Source organism: Solanum dulcamara, chromosome 7, assembly GCF_947179165.1.
Source record: "Solanum dulcamara chromosome 7, daSolDulc1.2, whole genome shotgun sequence".
NCBI classification, from domain to species: domain Eukaryota; kingdom Viridiplantae; phylum Streptophyta; class Magnoliopsida; order Solanales; family Solanaceae; genus Solanum; species Solanum dulcamara.
Window position 1 is genome coordinate 25,137,585 of NC_077243.1, and position 18,372 is coordinate 25,155,956.

Here is an 18,372-nt window from a genome sequence, read left to right on the forward strand (position 1 = left end):
TAGAGGCACAAATGTAATGCCTACCAATGGACATAACATGATACATAATGTGACATATGATATATTTTTATTAATATTAAAATGTCACACTAACATAAGTTGTAAAAAAAATTGCAAGTGTATTCACTTTGTTATAACAACTGAAATTTAGGCACATGCATATGACTGAAGTACAATCATTTTTATCTAAACTTCAGCCAATTTTATTTAAAATTTATGTACATATGTCTATCTAAACTTCATGCACATATCACTGAACTTCAACCATTTCTACTTATTAATAATATACATAAATAGGGATATGTGCATGAAGTTCAAAATAAAAATAATCAAAATTCAGTCTATCTATTGTAGATTTACACCTTTATTGATAAGTTGATTATGCAATACAGCTAAAAAGGATTTTAATTGCTCGAGAGTCCAACACTCTAGAAAAGACTTTGTAAAGAAAAAAATATTTGCTCGGGAAACAAATCTTTAGTTGGACCGGTTATCCTTGGAAAATATAATTCAAACAAGCATGCATGAATATTGGTTTAGAATCAATTATTAATAACTTGGTTTTAAATTTAATAATTATACATATTTAATAAATTTTACGGAAAAAACCCTAAAATATATTGAACTATTAAAAATTGTACAAAAATGTCCCTCATCCATCTATTGACCTTTAGGTCTCAAAATGACTTTTTCTTTACCAGAAAGGGGCATGAGGGACATTTTTGTACCATTTTTAATAGTTCGAGGACATTTTAAGCCCTTTTCAGTAATTAAAATTCTGTTAAATAAATTTTGATTTATAATTAATTTTAAATAATTAAATTGTAACCAATAGATGGTTGCCACATGTTTAAAAAATTTATTCAAATTATTTAATAAAAATTATGTTAAAGAAATTTTTATTTATAATTAAATTGTAACCAATAGATGACCGCCACGTGTTTAAATAAGTTATTCAAATTATTTAATTAAAATTATGTTAAAGAAAATGTCATTTTTGGACCTAAAGGTGGATGACAAGGGCATTAATTTTCAAATTTTTATATGATAATTATCCACCTTTAGTTCAAAAAATGACCTTTTCTTTAACATAATTTTAATTAAATAATTTGAATAATTTTTTTTAAACGCGTGGCAGTCATCTATTGGTTATAATTTAATTATTTAAAATTAATTATAAATAAAAATTTCTTTAACATAATTTTAATTAAATAATTTGAATAATTTTTTAAACATGTGACAGCCATCTATTGGTTATAATTTAATTATTTAAAATTAATTATAAATCAAAATTTATTTAACTGAATTTTAATTAACTAATTTGAATAATTTTTTTTAAATATGTAGCGGCCATCTAATGGTTATAATTTAATTATTTAAAATTAATTATAGATCAAAATTTATTTAGCAGAATTTTCATTACGGAAAAGGGCCTAAAATGCCCTTGCACTATTGAAATGGTACAAAAATTCCCTCATGCCCTTTTTCGTTAAAGAAAAGTTCATTTTTGGACGTAAATGTCGATGTCAAGGGCATTTTAGGCCATTAGATGGATGAGGTGCATGTTTGTACCATTTCCAATAGTTCAAGGACATTTAAGACCCTTTTCCGTAAATTTTATAATAATTTGAGTAAAAATTACTAAGTTCAGATGGCGTCATATCTGGGCTTCTAATTCTACCCTGCCTACTTTCATAGCTATCCAAGACCTCAGCAACATGCAGGGGGGGATCATAGTTCCATTCAGGTTGGATTTTGGCGAAAATCAAAATCAAATCAAATCAATTTAGTCGATTTTTTAAGAGAAATTTTTTATCAAAGTATCGTTACCTAAATTACATTGCAAAAATATAGCCCAGAATTTATATTACAAATCTTTAGCATAGAACACAATTTCATATACAATAATATACATCATGTATACAGTAATATACAACACTTTCATAATTTTTTTGATAAAAATATTTTAAAACTTGATATACAATATTGAAAACCAATATATAAGGTTATACTAAATTACAAGAGGTATTTATACATTCATATACAATAATATACACTATTATACAAAACAGAATTTTGTCAAACTTTGCTAGTTGATTTTTCTCAAATGGCAATATGCAATCTTTTGAAAATTTGTGGAGAGGTAGATCTAGTGATGACCTATCATCCCCATTAGGTGAGACATCATGAATTACAATAGGAGTTGATTGAGAAATATTTTTAAAATGGCTGGCACTTGCTTTTGGTATTTCGTGATAATAATTCCATTTTTAATTTGAGATTTCTCTGAGTCGTGGATGAATTTTTGAGACGATTCTTGTTGCGTTGGATTCATCTCATTAAGATTTATCGTTTGACTCTGAATTTGGATTTTTCGGGGGTCGAAAGGGGGTTGTGACCTCATGGCAGCCCTCTAGAGCCCTTAAGTTTCTTCTTTGGGTCAATTTATCGAAAATCTTGGCTAAATTATACAAAGTAACTTTATGAATTGCACAACACCGTAATTATCTCTTTTTTTAATTATTAAAATAAAATAAAATTCACATTCATCAGTCTGCTTCAAAATTTTCCCCAGTTTTAAAGAAATTAAATGATATTTCTCTTTCCTTTCCCTCCTACAATATAATTAGAAAAAAAATCATCCTTTTTCAATTTATAGTATACCATTATCAACCTTTTATTGTGGTGACTATATAAGATCTATAACTTTAATCAAGTGTATATAGTTTATAAGAAATATAAAAAAATATATAGATAAATTGTATAATTGTTTCTTTGAATAAATGGGTTTAGATTCATGACTCTTTTTTCCAAGATGAGCTTAAGGAGTAAAGTTCATTAGGCTATTAGAGATAATTAAAATTTTCATGAAAAAATATACAAAGTATTAACATAATTTATAAATGTTAATATATTAGACATATATAATTATAAAATTTGTGTATATAATTTATCGCTTTGATTTAATTTTTTCATCAATTTGTTTATAATAAAATCAAAATAAATATTATTGTTTTTAATAATATAAATATAAATCAAACCAAAATTAAATAAAAATTAATTTATTTAATCAATTTAATTCAATTTACATGTGGATCAATTTCTAACCAAATCATGATCACCCTTAACGACATGAACAATTATTTTAGGCCTTTTCTCCTTCCACGTGAATTTGAATGTACTTTTTATCAAATATGGTTTATACAAGCCCAATTTCTAAAAATTAGCATCACTCAGCTTGACTACTATACTTGAAACATACAATTGAATCTGTTCTAAAAGAATAATATCTCAAAATTAATAGTTACACAATATCATAAATTAGATCCCATATATGAGCTACTACATAGTATTTCAAAAAAAAAAAAGACTTCATTTGAAAATTTTGAGATTGGAGTTGTGTTTGGTTATAATTTTTGCAAATAATATTTCGTTATTTGAATGTACTTTTTTCAAAAAAAAAAACATTATTTAAACTTAAATATAATTTAAATAGAGTTAATTTTTGAGAATTTTTTACTTGTTTTTTTCAGAATTTTTATTCAATTTATTTAAAAATTACTGTTTGAGAATGAAAATCTATATATCTATTTATATATATATAATAGGAGAGGTGAAAACATTTACGTGTCAGCACCACAAAAAAAGTAAAATTTAATTAGTTATTATCTGTAATCTGTAATTATATTAAATAATAAATTACAATTTAAAAAACAAGATAGAAGTTGAAAGCAGTTTCAAAAATTAACGTGACCGTATTTAAAAACTAAAACATAAAAAATGATTTAAAAAAAACAAACAAAAAGACCAAAAAAAAGAAAAAAGAAAACCTAAGCCAACAAAGCGGACATTCATCTAACTTCCCATTTTCCACACCCACTTGTGCAGTTGTGTGTATTAATTTTCTCTAACATAAAAAACTCCATTAGAAATAGTTCACAAAAAAATCAAATTTATAAATTATTAAAATTAATTAAATAATTAATTATTATCTGTAATTACATTAAATAATATAATTAAAATTTAAAAAACAAGATAGAAATTGAAAACTGTTTCAAAAATTAATGTTACAGTTTTTAAAAACTAAAACATAAAAAAGGATTATTTTTTTTAAAAAGACCAAAAAAAAAAGAAAAGAAAACCTAAGCCGAAAAAAACGCACATTCATCTAACTTTTCATTTTTGGGTAAATCATCTAAATGTACAATATTCAAAAAATATTTACCACATAGAGCAACATAATTATTTTAACCATATATAACAAATTGTTTGAATTAAATTAAGTAAGGTCTTCTAAAACTCTCACTCGCTATTTTCTCTTCCCCTGTTTCTCTCCAAATTTGCTACACCAATATTCTCTCCAATCTTCTCACCCATAATTTTCTCCAAAATTAGGGCAATACTTAGCTTCATAGCTTCTCAACCATGTCTTTCTACAACATTTGTACTCCAATTTTGGAATTAAGTGATGTGTATTCGGTGGAATCTCACTTGTCAGAAGAAATTTTTTTGTTCTCCCTAGCCAAAATGAGGAAGAAGCAAACATGAGAAACGAATAGTATGATATTCAACAATATTCATGCGAAATTTTCTCCATAATTTTTCATTTTTATTACTGATTTTCGTTTTTTTGATTGCAACGATTACTTGTTCAAACTGTTGTTAATCAGCGATTCTTCTGTCGGCAAATTCTGTCTTCTTCTCAGATTCGCCGTATGTTCATCTATTTAACTTTGATATCCTATGTTTATAGTTTATTTGTATGTGTGAATGAACGTTTTGTGTTAAATAATGATTAATGCATATGTTATTGCAGAAGAATGACAAAATTTAGGTGAATGCAGATTTGAATCAGTTGAAGAATTGTGATTTCTGAGTAGATGTCTGTGACTACTTAAAAGTTTGAATGGTTGAATGTTTAATTGTTTGAAGGTTTGAATTAGATTGCATACCTAATTCATTAGCGATACACGATTTGTATTCAGTTGTGATTCAATATGAAAGTTTATTTTTGTTTCTACGTTTATCATAATTACTTGTTTACTTGTTTAATGTGTGTGTAATACAGTTTTTGTTCAAGTTTAATTCAGTTTTTTGGCCTACAGATCACTGAAGGTTGGTTTCATTAGATACAAATTTCATTCATGTCTAATTCTCTTCTAATTCAAGTTTAATGTGTATATAATACGTTTGTTGTTCAAGTTTAATTCATTTTTGAGGCCTACAAATCACTGAAGGTTGGTTTTGTTAGCTACATGTTTCATTCGTGTCTAATTCTCTTCTAATTCAAGTTTAATGTGTGTGTAATACCTTTGTTATTCAAGTTTAATTCATTTATATAGCCTATAGATCATTGAAGGTTGGTTTCATTAGTACAGATTTTATTCGTATCTAATTCTCTTCTAATTCAAGTTTAATGTGTGTGTAACACATTTATTGTTCAAGTTTAATTATTCGTGTCTAATTCTCTTCTAATTCAACGAAAAAATATGCAGGAGAAAAACATGGCTAATCTAGCTGTAGTGCTTTACTTCAATGGCCGATGGAATTCTAGCAACAAGTATATTAATTACTTGGCAGATGGTATGTTGATAAATACCGATTCAACATTTGCTAGCCTAGTTTTTGTGATTTCTGCTCAATTGTTAATAGACACATCAACAAGTAAAATTGAAATCAAATATAAGATTGGTGAAAGGTCTCCTCTAATTCAAATTCATAATGATATGGGAGTAAAAATGTATATTGAAACTAAAAAGGAACATAGAGATATGTCAAAATACCCTTTATGTGTCACAACAACTGAATCAGACAACTTGGAGAGTGATTCCACCTTAATTTCACAATGTTCAGACACTTCAGAAGACATGAGGATTACACACAATTCACACTTTTCTAATGCATTTAGTGGTATCGGTGATACGCTAGAGTTAATTGGTTTTGGATCATGTGAGGAAGTTGATGATCAAGAAGAAATACAACCAGGCATCATTATTAACCCCAATCAATTTTTTTTTGAGAAAGATCAAGTTTACAAAAATAAATATGTCCTTACCAGTGCACTAAAAAGATATTCCATTCTTAAACACTTTGAATTCAAGACATTGAGATCAAGCTCAACATGGTAAGATTCAAATTCAAGTTAGTTTATACTATTGATTATCTATTAATAAATTTTTTTCAACAACTATTCAATATAATGCCTCGGAGAAAACTGTAGTTGGAATTTACGCGCTTCAAGCGTGAATAAATCTCAAATGTTCGCTATTTGAGATTTTGAAAGCGAACACACGTGTTTGTTGCTACATAATTCTTTATTGGAAAGACAAGCAACAAAGACAATAGTTGAGAGTATTATTATTGCCAAATGTATTGATCCAGATGCCAACTATACACCAAGAGATATACAAAATGACATGTTACAGGAATATGGTGTGCGACTCACATATATGCAAGCTTGGAGAGCTAAAGAAAAAGCTCTTGAATTAGTCCGAGGTGATCCAACTCAATCATATGCAAAGTTGCCAAGTTACTTTCACATACTAGAGGCAACTTACCCTGATTCTTATATAAGATTGCACAAATCAGAGGATGACTATTTTCTATATGTATTTAGCTCTGTTTACATCGATAAAAGGATGAGAGTATTGTAGACCAATTGTAGTTGTTGATGGAACTTTTCTAAAAGGAGCATACAAAGGGACAATGCTAACCGCTAATACCTTAGATGCAGCAGGTGAGACTTTTCGAATACAATACTAATGCTTCTATAAATGAAATTCTAATTTGTATTAAAAGTCTGCACAATGTATTAAAAGTATATTACACATGAAACAAAAATATATTAAAAATATATTAAACATTATACCTGATGCAAGGAGTACACTGCCCCTTGCTTATGCCATTGTTGATTCAGAGAATGATGCATCTTGGAGGTGGTTTTTTGAACAATTCAGAGAGGCATTTATTCAAAGATCAGAGATGTGTATCATTTCGGATAGGCATGCAAGCATTATTAAGGCAACTTCAACTGTCTATGATGAAATACCCCATTTCGCGTGTATATGACACTTGTTGCAAAACATAATAAAAAACTTCAGAAAGAGTCAGCAAAAGGTAACAGAATTGTTCTACTCTATGGCAAAAACATACACCACAGTAGAGTTTAATCAATATATGACAATTATTGAGAAGATAGACAAGAGGATTAAAGACTACTTGCTGAACATTGGATACAACAAATGATCACGTGTTCATGCTCAAGTAAATAAGACTTGGATGATGACATCAAACATTGCAGAATCAGTCAATTCAAGAACAAGACATGCCAAAGTTCTTACAGTCTTGCACCTCCTAGAATTAATGAGACAACTTATTCAAAAATGGAATAACAATAACAGGTCAAAGGCAATATTTTCAGGATTTTACCTTGGGAAAAAGTATGAAAAAATTCTACAACGTAAAAAAACTGCATCGGAGAAATTAAGAGTATGATATCTGTAAATTTCTGTTTGCTAATATTTTTTTTTCTGAGTCACATGTAACATCTCTTTTGCTTATATTTCTTCTTATTTTTCATAGGTTAGGAAGACAAATGAATATATACAGCACTTGATGACATTACACGATTCATGATATGTCTTCAACAACGTACATGCACATGTGGGAGATTTCAATTGGATGAGCTGCCATGTCCACATGCTTTGGCTGTTTTAATAATAAAACATACTGGTTATGAGAAATATTGCTCTGATTACTATACAAGAGGAAATTTATTGTGGACATACCAGTTTCACTTGAATATCCTTTCTGATGAAAGCATCTGAAATATACCAACACACGTTATTGAAGAGGTTGTACTTCCACCACTTGGAAAGAGACCTCCTGGAAGGCCAAAATATAAAAGACACACGCAATTGAGAGAAGATGGATTTAAAAAATCAAAAATAACATGCAGCAATTGTGGACAACAAGGTCACAACAGGAAGACTTGCAAGAATGTTAGGCCTTTGGATTAAGAATAAAGAATGACATTTGAAATAAAGAATAAACTCTGTTTGTTTTAGGTCATTAGCTTGCTACAAGAATTCATTTTTTAGTTCAAGTTTAATTCATTTTTGTGGTCTATAGATCACTAAAGGCTTTTTCATTAACTAATATTTTTATTCGTATCTAATTCTCTTCTAATTCAACTTTAGTGTGTATGTAATTCATTTTTAGTTCAAGTCTAATTCATTTTTGTATTCTATTGATCACTGGAGGCTTTTTCAATAGCTACACTTTTCATTCGTGTCTAATTCTATTCTAATTCAACTTTAATATGTATGTAATTTATTTTTCATTCAAGTTTAATTCATTTTTCATTCAAGTTTAATTCATAATGCAGGTTTCAGTTTGATAATACTACTGAAACACATCACTGAAGGCTTTTTCATTAGCTACAATTTTCATTCGTGTCTAATTCTCTTCTAATTCAACTTTAGTGTGTATGTAATTCATTTTTAGTTCAAGTCTAATTCATTTTTGTGTTCTATGGATTATTGGAGGCTTTTTCAATAGCTACATTTTTCATTCGTGTCTAATTCTCTTCTAATTCAACTTTAGTGTGTATGTAATTCATTTTGTGTTTCTATAGATCACTGAAGAATTTTTTATTAGCTACACTTTTCATTCGTGTTTAATTCTATTCCAATTCAACTTTAATATGTATGTAATTTATTTTTCATTCAAGTTTAATTGATTTTTCATTCAAGTTTAATTCATAATGCATGTTTCAGTTTGATAACACTACTGCAACACTTTAACATTTACGTAGCTATGTATTGCATTATAAAAAAAGAAGAAGATATATTTTACATGAACAAAAAACTATATTAAAAGTGTATTTTACATGAAAAAAAATTATCTTAAAAAAGATAGCACAAAACAATCTTCAAAACCTAACTAATACATCAACTATAAACTGTTTTTAGACAACATAATTTTCATAGACATTTAACTAATATAACTACATTTATTTATTTATGTGGTCTTTCATCTTCACTTTGAAGGTTACTCTTTTGCTTCTTCACTGCATATTCCCATAGTAGAGCGCCAAACCTCTTTCGGAGACTGTCTGCACTTAATTATTGATTTGCAATATCCTGGCCATTGCTCACTAACTCCGCAAATGCAGTCACAAAAACTCCACAGTCCCTTCAAAATTTAACATATAAAATCATTATAAAAATACTATTGAGTTTAATAAGACCAATACAAAAGATAGTATTTATTTGATAAATAATTAAACTTGCAATGAATCTTCTTGTTATCTAGGAATCCTTTCAGTTATGAACTTAGATTCAATGAGCTCAAACTCATTTTTTCCATTGTATTTAGGTGATTTCTTCAATTCAGGACGCTTATCATAGAACTTGACGACATTCAAGTAGTATGGTAAAACCGATTAAAATTATGCCAGCAATGTTTTGAGTCAGAAAATTCACCCATCCTCTAGCCGGAAATGAATCATACACCTTCAAACACCTTTCAACAATATCAAACACAAGAAAAATCCAATGATAACCCTATTTAATGTTTACTGGAAAGAGTACATAATCCACTTTGTTCCATGGGGTGCTTGCCAACAATGGCGTTCGCATATATACTCAGCAATAGCATCCGAAGTTTTGATTTCAAATTTCCTTTTATTTTCATGAGCTTCATAAAATTAAACCAACAATATATGTCCAATGTAATCCGACAAGAGTGATGTGTACAAAGTCTTACCTCAACCTTTTGAAGATCAAGAGATTATAACTGATAGACCCTCGGCTTAAATAAAGCAAAAATGATATATTTGAGAAGAATGAAATCATTCCCTCATAGCAGTAATAAAATACTAGATGTGTTGCGTGTGATTTGCACCAAAAGAACAAAAGCAAAACTAGTGACAATGTTCAGCGGGACTAATAAATACATGTGGCTTCTTTGTGGAGTACAGGCTTGCAACTCGTAAACATGTATAATTTTAACTGAATACAGACCGAGTAGAGCCACATTTCAATCAATTCGTCAACTACGCTTCAGAGCAAAAATTGAATACATTCCTCTATACTCGTGATAATAGAATCAGTATACTTGTAGAATCTTAATATCATATAAACATGTTCTTTAGAAATATCAGAAGGATGGTAATACAATCAAACTAGATTCCAACACTATCTTTGAAAACAAAATAAGACAGACCATTGGTGAAACATCCTAATTCTATTTTAATTCAAATTTAATGTGTGTGTAATACACATTTTCGTTCAAAGTTTAATTCATTTTTGTAGTGTACAGATCAGTGAATTTTTTTTCCAATTAACTACAGATTTCATTTTCTCTTCTAATTCAACTTTAATGTATGTGTAATACATTTTATTTTAAAGTTTAATTCATTTATATTTATTTATTTAAAAAAATAAATAAATTGCAACACACAAGATCTAGCAATTTCTGGCAAAACTCCAACAATCACTGATATAATAAACTTGAGCAAATAAATTTAGACTATAATAAAAGTATCAAATACACAATTTTTTCTTCAACATCTAGCACACAAGTTCGAAACAACAACAAACTAAGAAAATACACATAAACAAATTGAAAATGCTATCAGTTAAATAATGTGTTGTTAGAATAACATACCGGATATAGACTCTCTGACAGAACCATATTTTTGAACAACCGATTTCGAGTTTTTGGATTCTTCTCCTGAGCAACTGTAGGTCTCACTTTGTTTGAACGAAATTGAGGAGGTAAATCCTCAAAATCATCATCACTATCAACAACTTTCTTAGATGTCGATGCAATATCAACTCAATTTATTTTTGATTTAGATTTAGAACACAACTCAGTGGTTTTTTTCTTACTTCTACCGCTCTTTTTCTTCACATGCATTGCTTGAAGATTTTGACTAACCTCACCACCAACTTCTTCTGGAGATTGATTTGCAAAAATTCTCAAACTAAAAGTAGGACCTCTATTCACTTTACCACCACCGGTTGAATCAACAATTCGAATTCGTGGGCTTCTTCTAGGAGATTTCTGACTTTCCATTATAATTGTGCCCCTAAAACCTACGAACTCCGTCTGAAATAAACAAAAAGATGAAGGAATAAGGAAAGAATGAAGAAGACCTAAGAAAAGAGAAAGAGAGAGAGCCAGAAAAATGAAGAGAAGCCCTAAGAGAGGAGAAAGAGAGAGAGCTAGAAAAATGAAGAAAAAGCCCTAAGAGAAAGAGAGATATAATGACGCCCTTTTCCTTTTTCCCAAATAAAAAAGTGTATATAATGTCTTATTTAATTAAAGTATTGTTAGTAATTGTTAAAAATGGTAATAAAATTAAAGTATGTTTAAAAATGATAAATATCTTTTAAAACACATTCAATTAAATAATTTTTCCTTCATTTTTTCTACGCCCACTTCTGTGTTTTACTTTTCTCTGAAATAAAAAAGTCCATTGGGGAAATGTTCACAAAAGAAATTGAAAAAATTACCAAATTACACACCTTATATTCCTATATTTTCAATTATTCCCTACCATTTATAAAAATTTCAAAAATCCTCTTCTGATACATATGAATGATGCTGATACATCGCGATTTGATATATAAGTTTTTTACATGATACATCGCTAGTTGATACAAACCAAACACAAAATGTATCAGTAAAACATATGTATCAAATAACGATGTATCATGAAAAAGACTTATGTATCAAATCGCGATATATCAGCGTTATTCGTATGTATCAGAAATCTGAAAAAAAGGAGAAAATTTGGGTAATTACCAAAAAAGTCAGGATAAATTATAATTGGACTTTTTCATTATGGGATTTAAGTAAAATACCCAAAGAAATTATAAAAACTTTCTTCAACAACGACATTTTCTTTCTTCTTTCTCCAAGATCGTCATCGAATCCATGTAAGCAAATCTTTAAAACTCTACTATACAATGCTATGTATTTATATCTACACAAAAAAGATTCTATGATTTATAGGTATCTTGAATATATTCCTATTTTACTTAAAATCTATAATTATTAATGAGTCCATAATCAATTCATTGTTAATAAAGTTCTTTGCTTTGTAATTCAAGAGATTGTATACGTATTTTGTATATTTGAATACATGAGAATGTGAGGATAAAAGGTGTGCTTTTTAACTTTGTTCTGATAAGTAATTTTCATAGCCATGGACTTTTTTCCATCAATTTCTTCTTAATTATTTTTTTATATTCCTATTATTTCGATTGTTTGTATATCTTATTCGTTAATATCGAACATAATGTATGAGAATTTTCACATGCATCAATGCTGCTTCATCAGTTCATCAGTGCACAAACATGAGATACACAGTGAACTAAATAAGAGAAGCGAAGAAGTAACAATCTTATTTCAGAAAGCCTTGAGGAAAAAGAAAACAATTACATTGCTCACTATATATACACATTCTACTCTTCCTAACAATTAACAAATTTTGTTACTTATAACTAACTAGTTGTACAATTATCTGTTACTTGTAACTAACTAGCTGTACAATTATCCGTCTAGCTGTCCAATTACTCAACTGCCCTCAACTACTTGTCTTCATGTTATTCCTATTTCATTAAAGTGGACTAATTTGGAATTTCTTTACTTAGTAGTTCGTTATTCTTTGGGATTATATGTTGTTGATGATTATATTTTTTAACGTTGTTGTCCAAATTTGTCATATTGATTTGAATAATTGAATAACTTATTAGTTTTTTTTTTTTATAAACATCCACTGTAATGGTCATAAAAATCACTCTTTATGATAAGTATTATCGGTGAAACATTTCATTTATTTGTTGTTATCATGTTGAATAAGTAATTGTTGTATTATGATTATTTTTAGTTTTGTAGCAAAAATGTGGAGGAGTGCAAAGCGATAGCATACAGAGTTCACCCTGAAAGTTTCCATGGTTCATTTACCATTTACACCTGAGGTAGTATATTCTCTTACTCCTTATTTTTGTTATTGTGTATTTGATGTTTTGGGTTATGATGAAAAATCTGAAATTCATACTTTAAAAAAGTAGATGTATTACAAGCATGATGGGGAATTGGTGCACCAAACCAATGAACAACCTTATGTTCATACAAGACATTGCAAAAGTTCAATTTATATTTATGTAGTGTGAATATTTAAACATTCACCAAACTGATAGAAAAAATATCTAATTAACATTAGAGTGATAAATGAAATATCTAAATCATCTGATAAATGTAACTAACTAATTGAATGAATAATTTTTTCCCTATTTATACTAAACCATATAAAAAGAGTTGCGGAAGACCATGAATATGAACGTATGTATGTCTTCAATTTTTTTTATGAACGCTATTTTTAATAACTAAATTAACTCCGGCGCAACGCGTGTCTACATATACTAGTTTGAAATAAAACTTGAAGTTATTTTTCACATTTGAAAAAAACCCAAAATCTTGTCCAATTTGCCCACAGAGGAGTTGCTTGCACCTTTGGCATTAATTAGCTGAGATGGGAGTCACAATTTGAGATCAAAGTTACTAGTTACTTTTCTTCGATTTCCAATGCATAGAGTTATAGCAACTCGACAATAATAATGAAATCTCATAAGTAAGTAGTATCTGGACTGTTAATTTGTTGGAAAAGATACCCATTTCATCGTTTCAATCTAATGTCTCACAACACTCGGGAATGTCTTCCTATTACGCAAAAATTTATAAGAACCAAATAAAACTATTTAACTTCTCCTATACCAATCTCCCCCACAATTCATCAAAACAAACCCAAATCTCCTCCTATTATTATCAACACTCCACATTGGCTTTTTGAGCCAAAGGAATAGCAGCAATTGCATTATCACCCGCGCCAACAGTTCCAGGCAATTTCCTCTTGGGCTTAGCCTCTTGCAACATAGATATAACATCCCTCATTGATGGCCTGTCTGCCGGGTTCCGGCTAGTACACAGCAATGCAACCCTCAGCAACAACATCATTTCCTCCCTCACAGATAGACATGATGCGCCAGCATTTTTATCCAACACGTCATTTATACCATTTTTAGTCTTGATCTTCGACTTAACCCAATCCACAATGCTATTTCCATCGCCAAATTCCGGTTCCACCGATCTTTTCCCTGATAAAATTTCCAATAACACAACCCCGTAGCTGTAGATGTCACTCTTCTCATCAACTTGCAATGTGTATGCATATTCTGCATCAACAAATATTTAGTCAATAACAATTAAACGAAAAGACAAGAACATTTTTTGCATATTTTAATTTGTTATCATAACACTTCGTCTGCTAGTGCTCAAAAAGATTGACTTTGAACATTAAAGTCAAGGAATGTAGTACTAGTACTAATAAATCAAAGGAGTTTATCACATATAAATAACTTAGACAAAATCTTGGTGGGTCCAAAGAATAACAAAAAGTGAAAAATAAAAGCTTAAAGGCAAATGGAGCTATTCACGCGCAACTAGTGCGCCATGCCCTCTTAAGCACCACAAAGTCATGCAAAAACAGAGAGAAGAAACAGAGCCAAGAAACATAAAGTGAATATATTTATGTTAAATTTGCACCAATTGTCATAAAGAAATATGAGAAAAGAAATACTTGATGACCCTTTATTTTAGAAAATTTATATTACACAAGAATATCATTTTAAGTTCCTAGCAAAAGTTCCAACGTTTAGAGATATATCATATTGTGGCGCTCAAATTCAAACAATGATCTAGTGCCTTTCAAGATCTAGTTATGATTAAAAGAAGATTCCACTAGTATGAAGCAGTTTGAGGCATTTGACAATTGTGTGGGTAAAGAAGATTTAACGACGATAGTGGACAAAAAAAAACAATATATATCATGCTTTTACTAAGAAATGCAGCATGCTATTGACGTGACACCACCTTTTTTTTCCCGTCACCCTACAGAACGAACTAAACTGATCAGAACAATTAAAAAGTTGAATATTGTTCGAGATTTTTTTAAATTTTGTGTCAAGTTAAAACGACAAACAAATTGAAACAGGAAGATACCAGGTGCAATGTAGCCATAAGATCCAGCAATCACTGACATAGATTCATCACACTGAATCAACTTAGCAACACCAAAATCAGCCACTCTAGCCTCCAATTCACCGTCCAGAAGAATATTACTAGGCTTAAGATCACGATGAACAATGACTGGATCACAATCATGATGAAGATAACAAATTCCTTGAGCCACCCCAACTGCAATTTTGTACCTAGTAAGCCAATCAGCCACCAAATTAGCATCCTTATTCTTACCATGCAACAGATCATCTAGGCTACCATTAGGCATGTACTCGTACAGCAACATCGTGCACTCATTGTTGCTGCAACAGCCCAACAAGCGCACGATGTTCCTGTGCCTTACATTGCCTAACACATCGACCTCAGCTAAAACGCCTCGCCTTTTCCTGATTGTCTCCTTGTGTTTTCCCCATAGCTTCTTCACCGCTATGGTCTCTCCACCTGGCATTTCCGCTTTGTACACTGTCCCTGTTGAACCCATTCCCAGGATCTTGTCCGTCATTGTCAAACACTCGAGTACATCATCCGCCGTGAAGTTTAATCTTTGAAATGCGGTTAACTTCCACGGCCCAACTTCTCTGTCTACTGAAAATCGCTGGCTGTATTTCGCGTGGAAACAGCGACTGCCGGCGATGAGGACGAACAAACCAATACCGAATGCTGCCGCCATGATCCAGACAATAGCGCCAGCTGTCTTTTTGGGCTGTGGCTTGACTTCCACTGCTCCGGCAGCGAGTCCGTCGGTCCCGCAAGGCTTTTGAATGACAGTACCACAGAGGCCTTCATTTCCGATGAAGGAAGAGGAATGTAGGCTGGAGAAAATTGAGCCTGAAGAAGGGACTGGACCAGTGAGCTGATTGTAGGATACGTTGAAGTTTTCTATGGTACTGGAATTGGCGAAATTTGAAGGAATTGTTCCAGTGAGAAAATTGTGAGACAAATCAACCTCTGTTAAGGAAGGAATTGCAGATATTTCCCAAGGAATGATTCCGGAGAGCGAATTTCGTCGAAAATTCATGCAAATGAGCTTCTCACAATGTTCAATATCCCATGGAATGCTTCCAGTGAGATTATTTCCTTCCAGTTCGATTTTGTAGAAAGCTCGACACCCTTTGAAATTGGGGATTTTCCCGACAAGGCCACTGTAACTAGCTGAAAAAATCTGTAGAGATGGTGAACTCCAGATACTATCCGGTAATTCACTGTTGAATGAATTCTCCGATATGTTCAAATACTCCAATGTCGCGGCATTCCCGAAATCTTTTGGAATTGGACCAGAGAAATTGTTTTTGCTCAAGTCCCAGTACGCTAAATTGGGCAAAAAACCGAAGCCTAATGGTATTGATCCGTTGAGTCTGTTGTTTTGAATTCTAAACCTTAGCAATGCAGTACAATTTGCTAAGGAAGAAGGGAGCTCACCAATAAACTGGTTTGAAAACAGGATAAGTTTAACTAAGCTATTGCCGAGACAAAGATTTGGTGGAATGGGACCTGAGAGATAATTTGAAGAGACATCAAGCTTTTGTAGCTTTGCATTTGAACCCAACTTCTGTGGTAAAATTCCAGTGAGTGAGTTATTCCATAAAGCCAACAATTCAAGATTAGGAAGTTCACCAATGCCTTGTGGGATTTCACCTGTTAAGTTATTGTTCATCAAATTCAAGACTGTAAGCTCCTTAAATCCTGAAATCCCTTCTGGGATTGTTCCTGAGAGATGGTTGTCCGACAAATCCAACGATTTCAACCATGTCAATTTCGCGAAAGACGTTGGTATTGTACCAAACAAGTGATTCTTGAAAAGAAACAGAGTTTCAAGCTTTGTCAAATTGCCTAGCCCAACAGGGAGATTACCAGAAAGGTTGGCTAAGGAGATATCAAGATAGTTTAAATTTGACAAAGAAGAAAATTCATCAGGGACAACTCCAGTGAAATTCTGGTAACCAATTTCTATATGTTCAAGCTGTTTCAAGAAACCCAACTCAGCCAAAACAGGACCATTCAATAAATTTCCAGCCAAATGCAAAAACTTCAGTTTTGCAAAGCCACCATAACTTTTTGGAATCAAACCCTTGAAATAGTTGCCCCCAAGGTTAAGGTACTCAAGATTTGGGAGCTGAACAACTTCTTCTGGCAAAGGGCCAACGAAATCGTTACTATAGGCATTTAAGTGTGCTAGAGACTTGAGTCTTGATACACCAAGTGGAAAAGTTGAATTAAAGAAGTTGTGACTAATATCAAGTGTCTTGAGAAAAGGGAATTCAAAAATGACTGTTTGGAGAGGACCCTCGAAAGCATTTCCACTCAAATTCAGGTGATGAAGGTGTACCAAGTTTCTTATATCTTCTGGAATTGTACCAGAAAGATTTCGCTTGGACAGATCAAGAGAGGTGATTTGGTTAGTTTTCTTGTCACATTTGATGGCAGACCATGAGCACCAAATGTGAGAACCGGGTCTAGCGAAGGCGAGGGTAGGATCCCAGTCATTGAATGTGTTATGGTGGTCATGGAAAGATGATTTTAAAGTCAAAAGAGATATAAGTTGTAGAGGAAGATTGGTAATGGAGAAAACAAGTGAAATTCTTGTTAGGAAGAAGAAAAATGCAGTAAGAAAGAAAGGAAACAAGTGTTTCATGGTGATTGATGATGACCTCTAATGGTTGAGAAATGGGGGGTATGTAAAGAGAGGTAAATTTAAGGCTTTGATTGTTAAGAAATGCTTTTTAGGAGTGCTGGAAATAGAGGGTGTTTCATGATGGGTTTTGTTTGGTGGTGAAGAGAGAGAAAAGTAAAATTTCTGAAAAAGAATTACAAAAAACTGATTAATATTTGTACTATTGCTCCTCCTTCTCCTTCTTCTTCTTCTTGTTTGCTATTTAGTTTCTGCTATGCTGCAGCTACTGTTTTGTAACTCCCATACTTGTACTCACACAATTCATCACTTTCCATTTCATAATGATATTTGTTATTTGTGTTCATCTGTTATCTTTTGCTTTAATTTCTTTCTTCACTATTTTCTTACTTTTTCTGCTCTCTTGGAAATACTTTTTGGTTTTCTTAGATTTCATTCCTCTTTTATTTTTAATCCACTTTTGCATCATTCCTTGTGCCTTTATCTTTAGCCAACCAAAATAAATAAATAGAATTTGTATAGTACTCCTCCATTATAAAAAAAAAAGTCTTATTTTAATTCAAAATAATCTGTTATTTTACATGTTTTTAAATTAAAATATTTTTGAAGTATTTGGCTTATAAGTAAAAAAATTAAAACCTATTTAAACAAGC

General features: G+C 31.0%; 1 protein-coding gene and 1 pseudogene across 1 annotated transcript; one reads left to right on the forward strand and one right to left on the reverse strand.

Annotated features, from left to right (window-relative positions):
* The first annotated feature begins 6,981 nt into the window (after window positions 1-6,981).
* On the forward strand, window positions 6,982-7,494 carry LOC129895793 (uncharacterized; annotated as a pseudogene).
* A 6,134-nt stretch (window positions 7,495-13,628) lies between these two features.
* On the reverse strand, window positions 13,629-18,136 carry LOC129895735 (leucine-rich repeat receptor-like protein kinase TDR). The gene is made up of 2 exons (XM_055971492.1): window positions 15,073-18,136; window positions 13,629-14,246 (listed from the first exon to the last, which is right to left on the reverse strand). Exons 1-2 carry the CDS (start codon window positions 17,720-17,722, stop codon window positions 13,840-13,842), a joined length of 3,057 nt encoding a protein of 1,018 aa, XP_055827467.1. The 5' UTR covers window positions 17,723-18,136; the 3' UTR covers window positions 13,629-13,839.
* Between the last annotated feature and the right edge of the window lie 236 nt (window positions 18,137-18,372).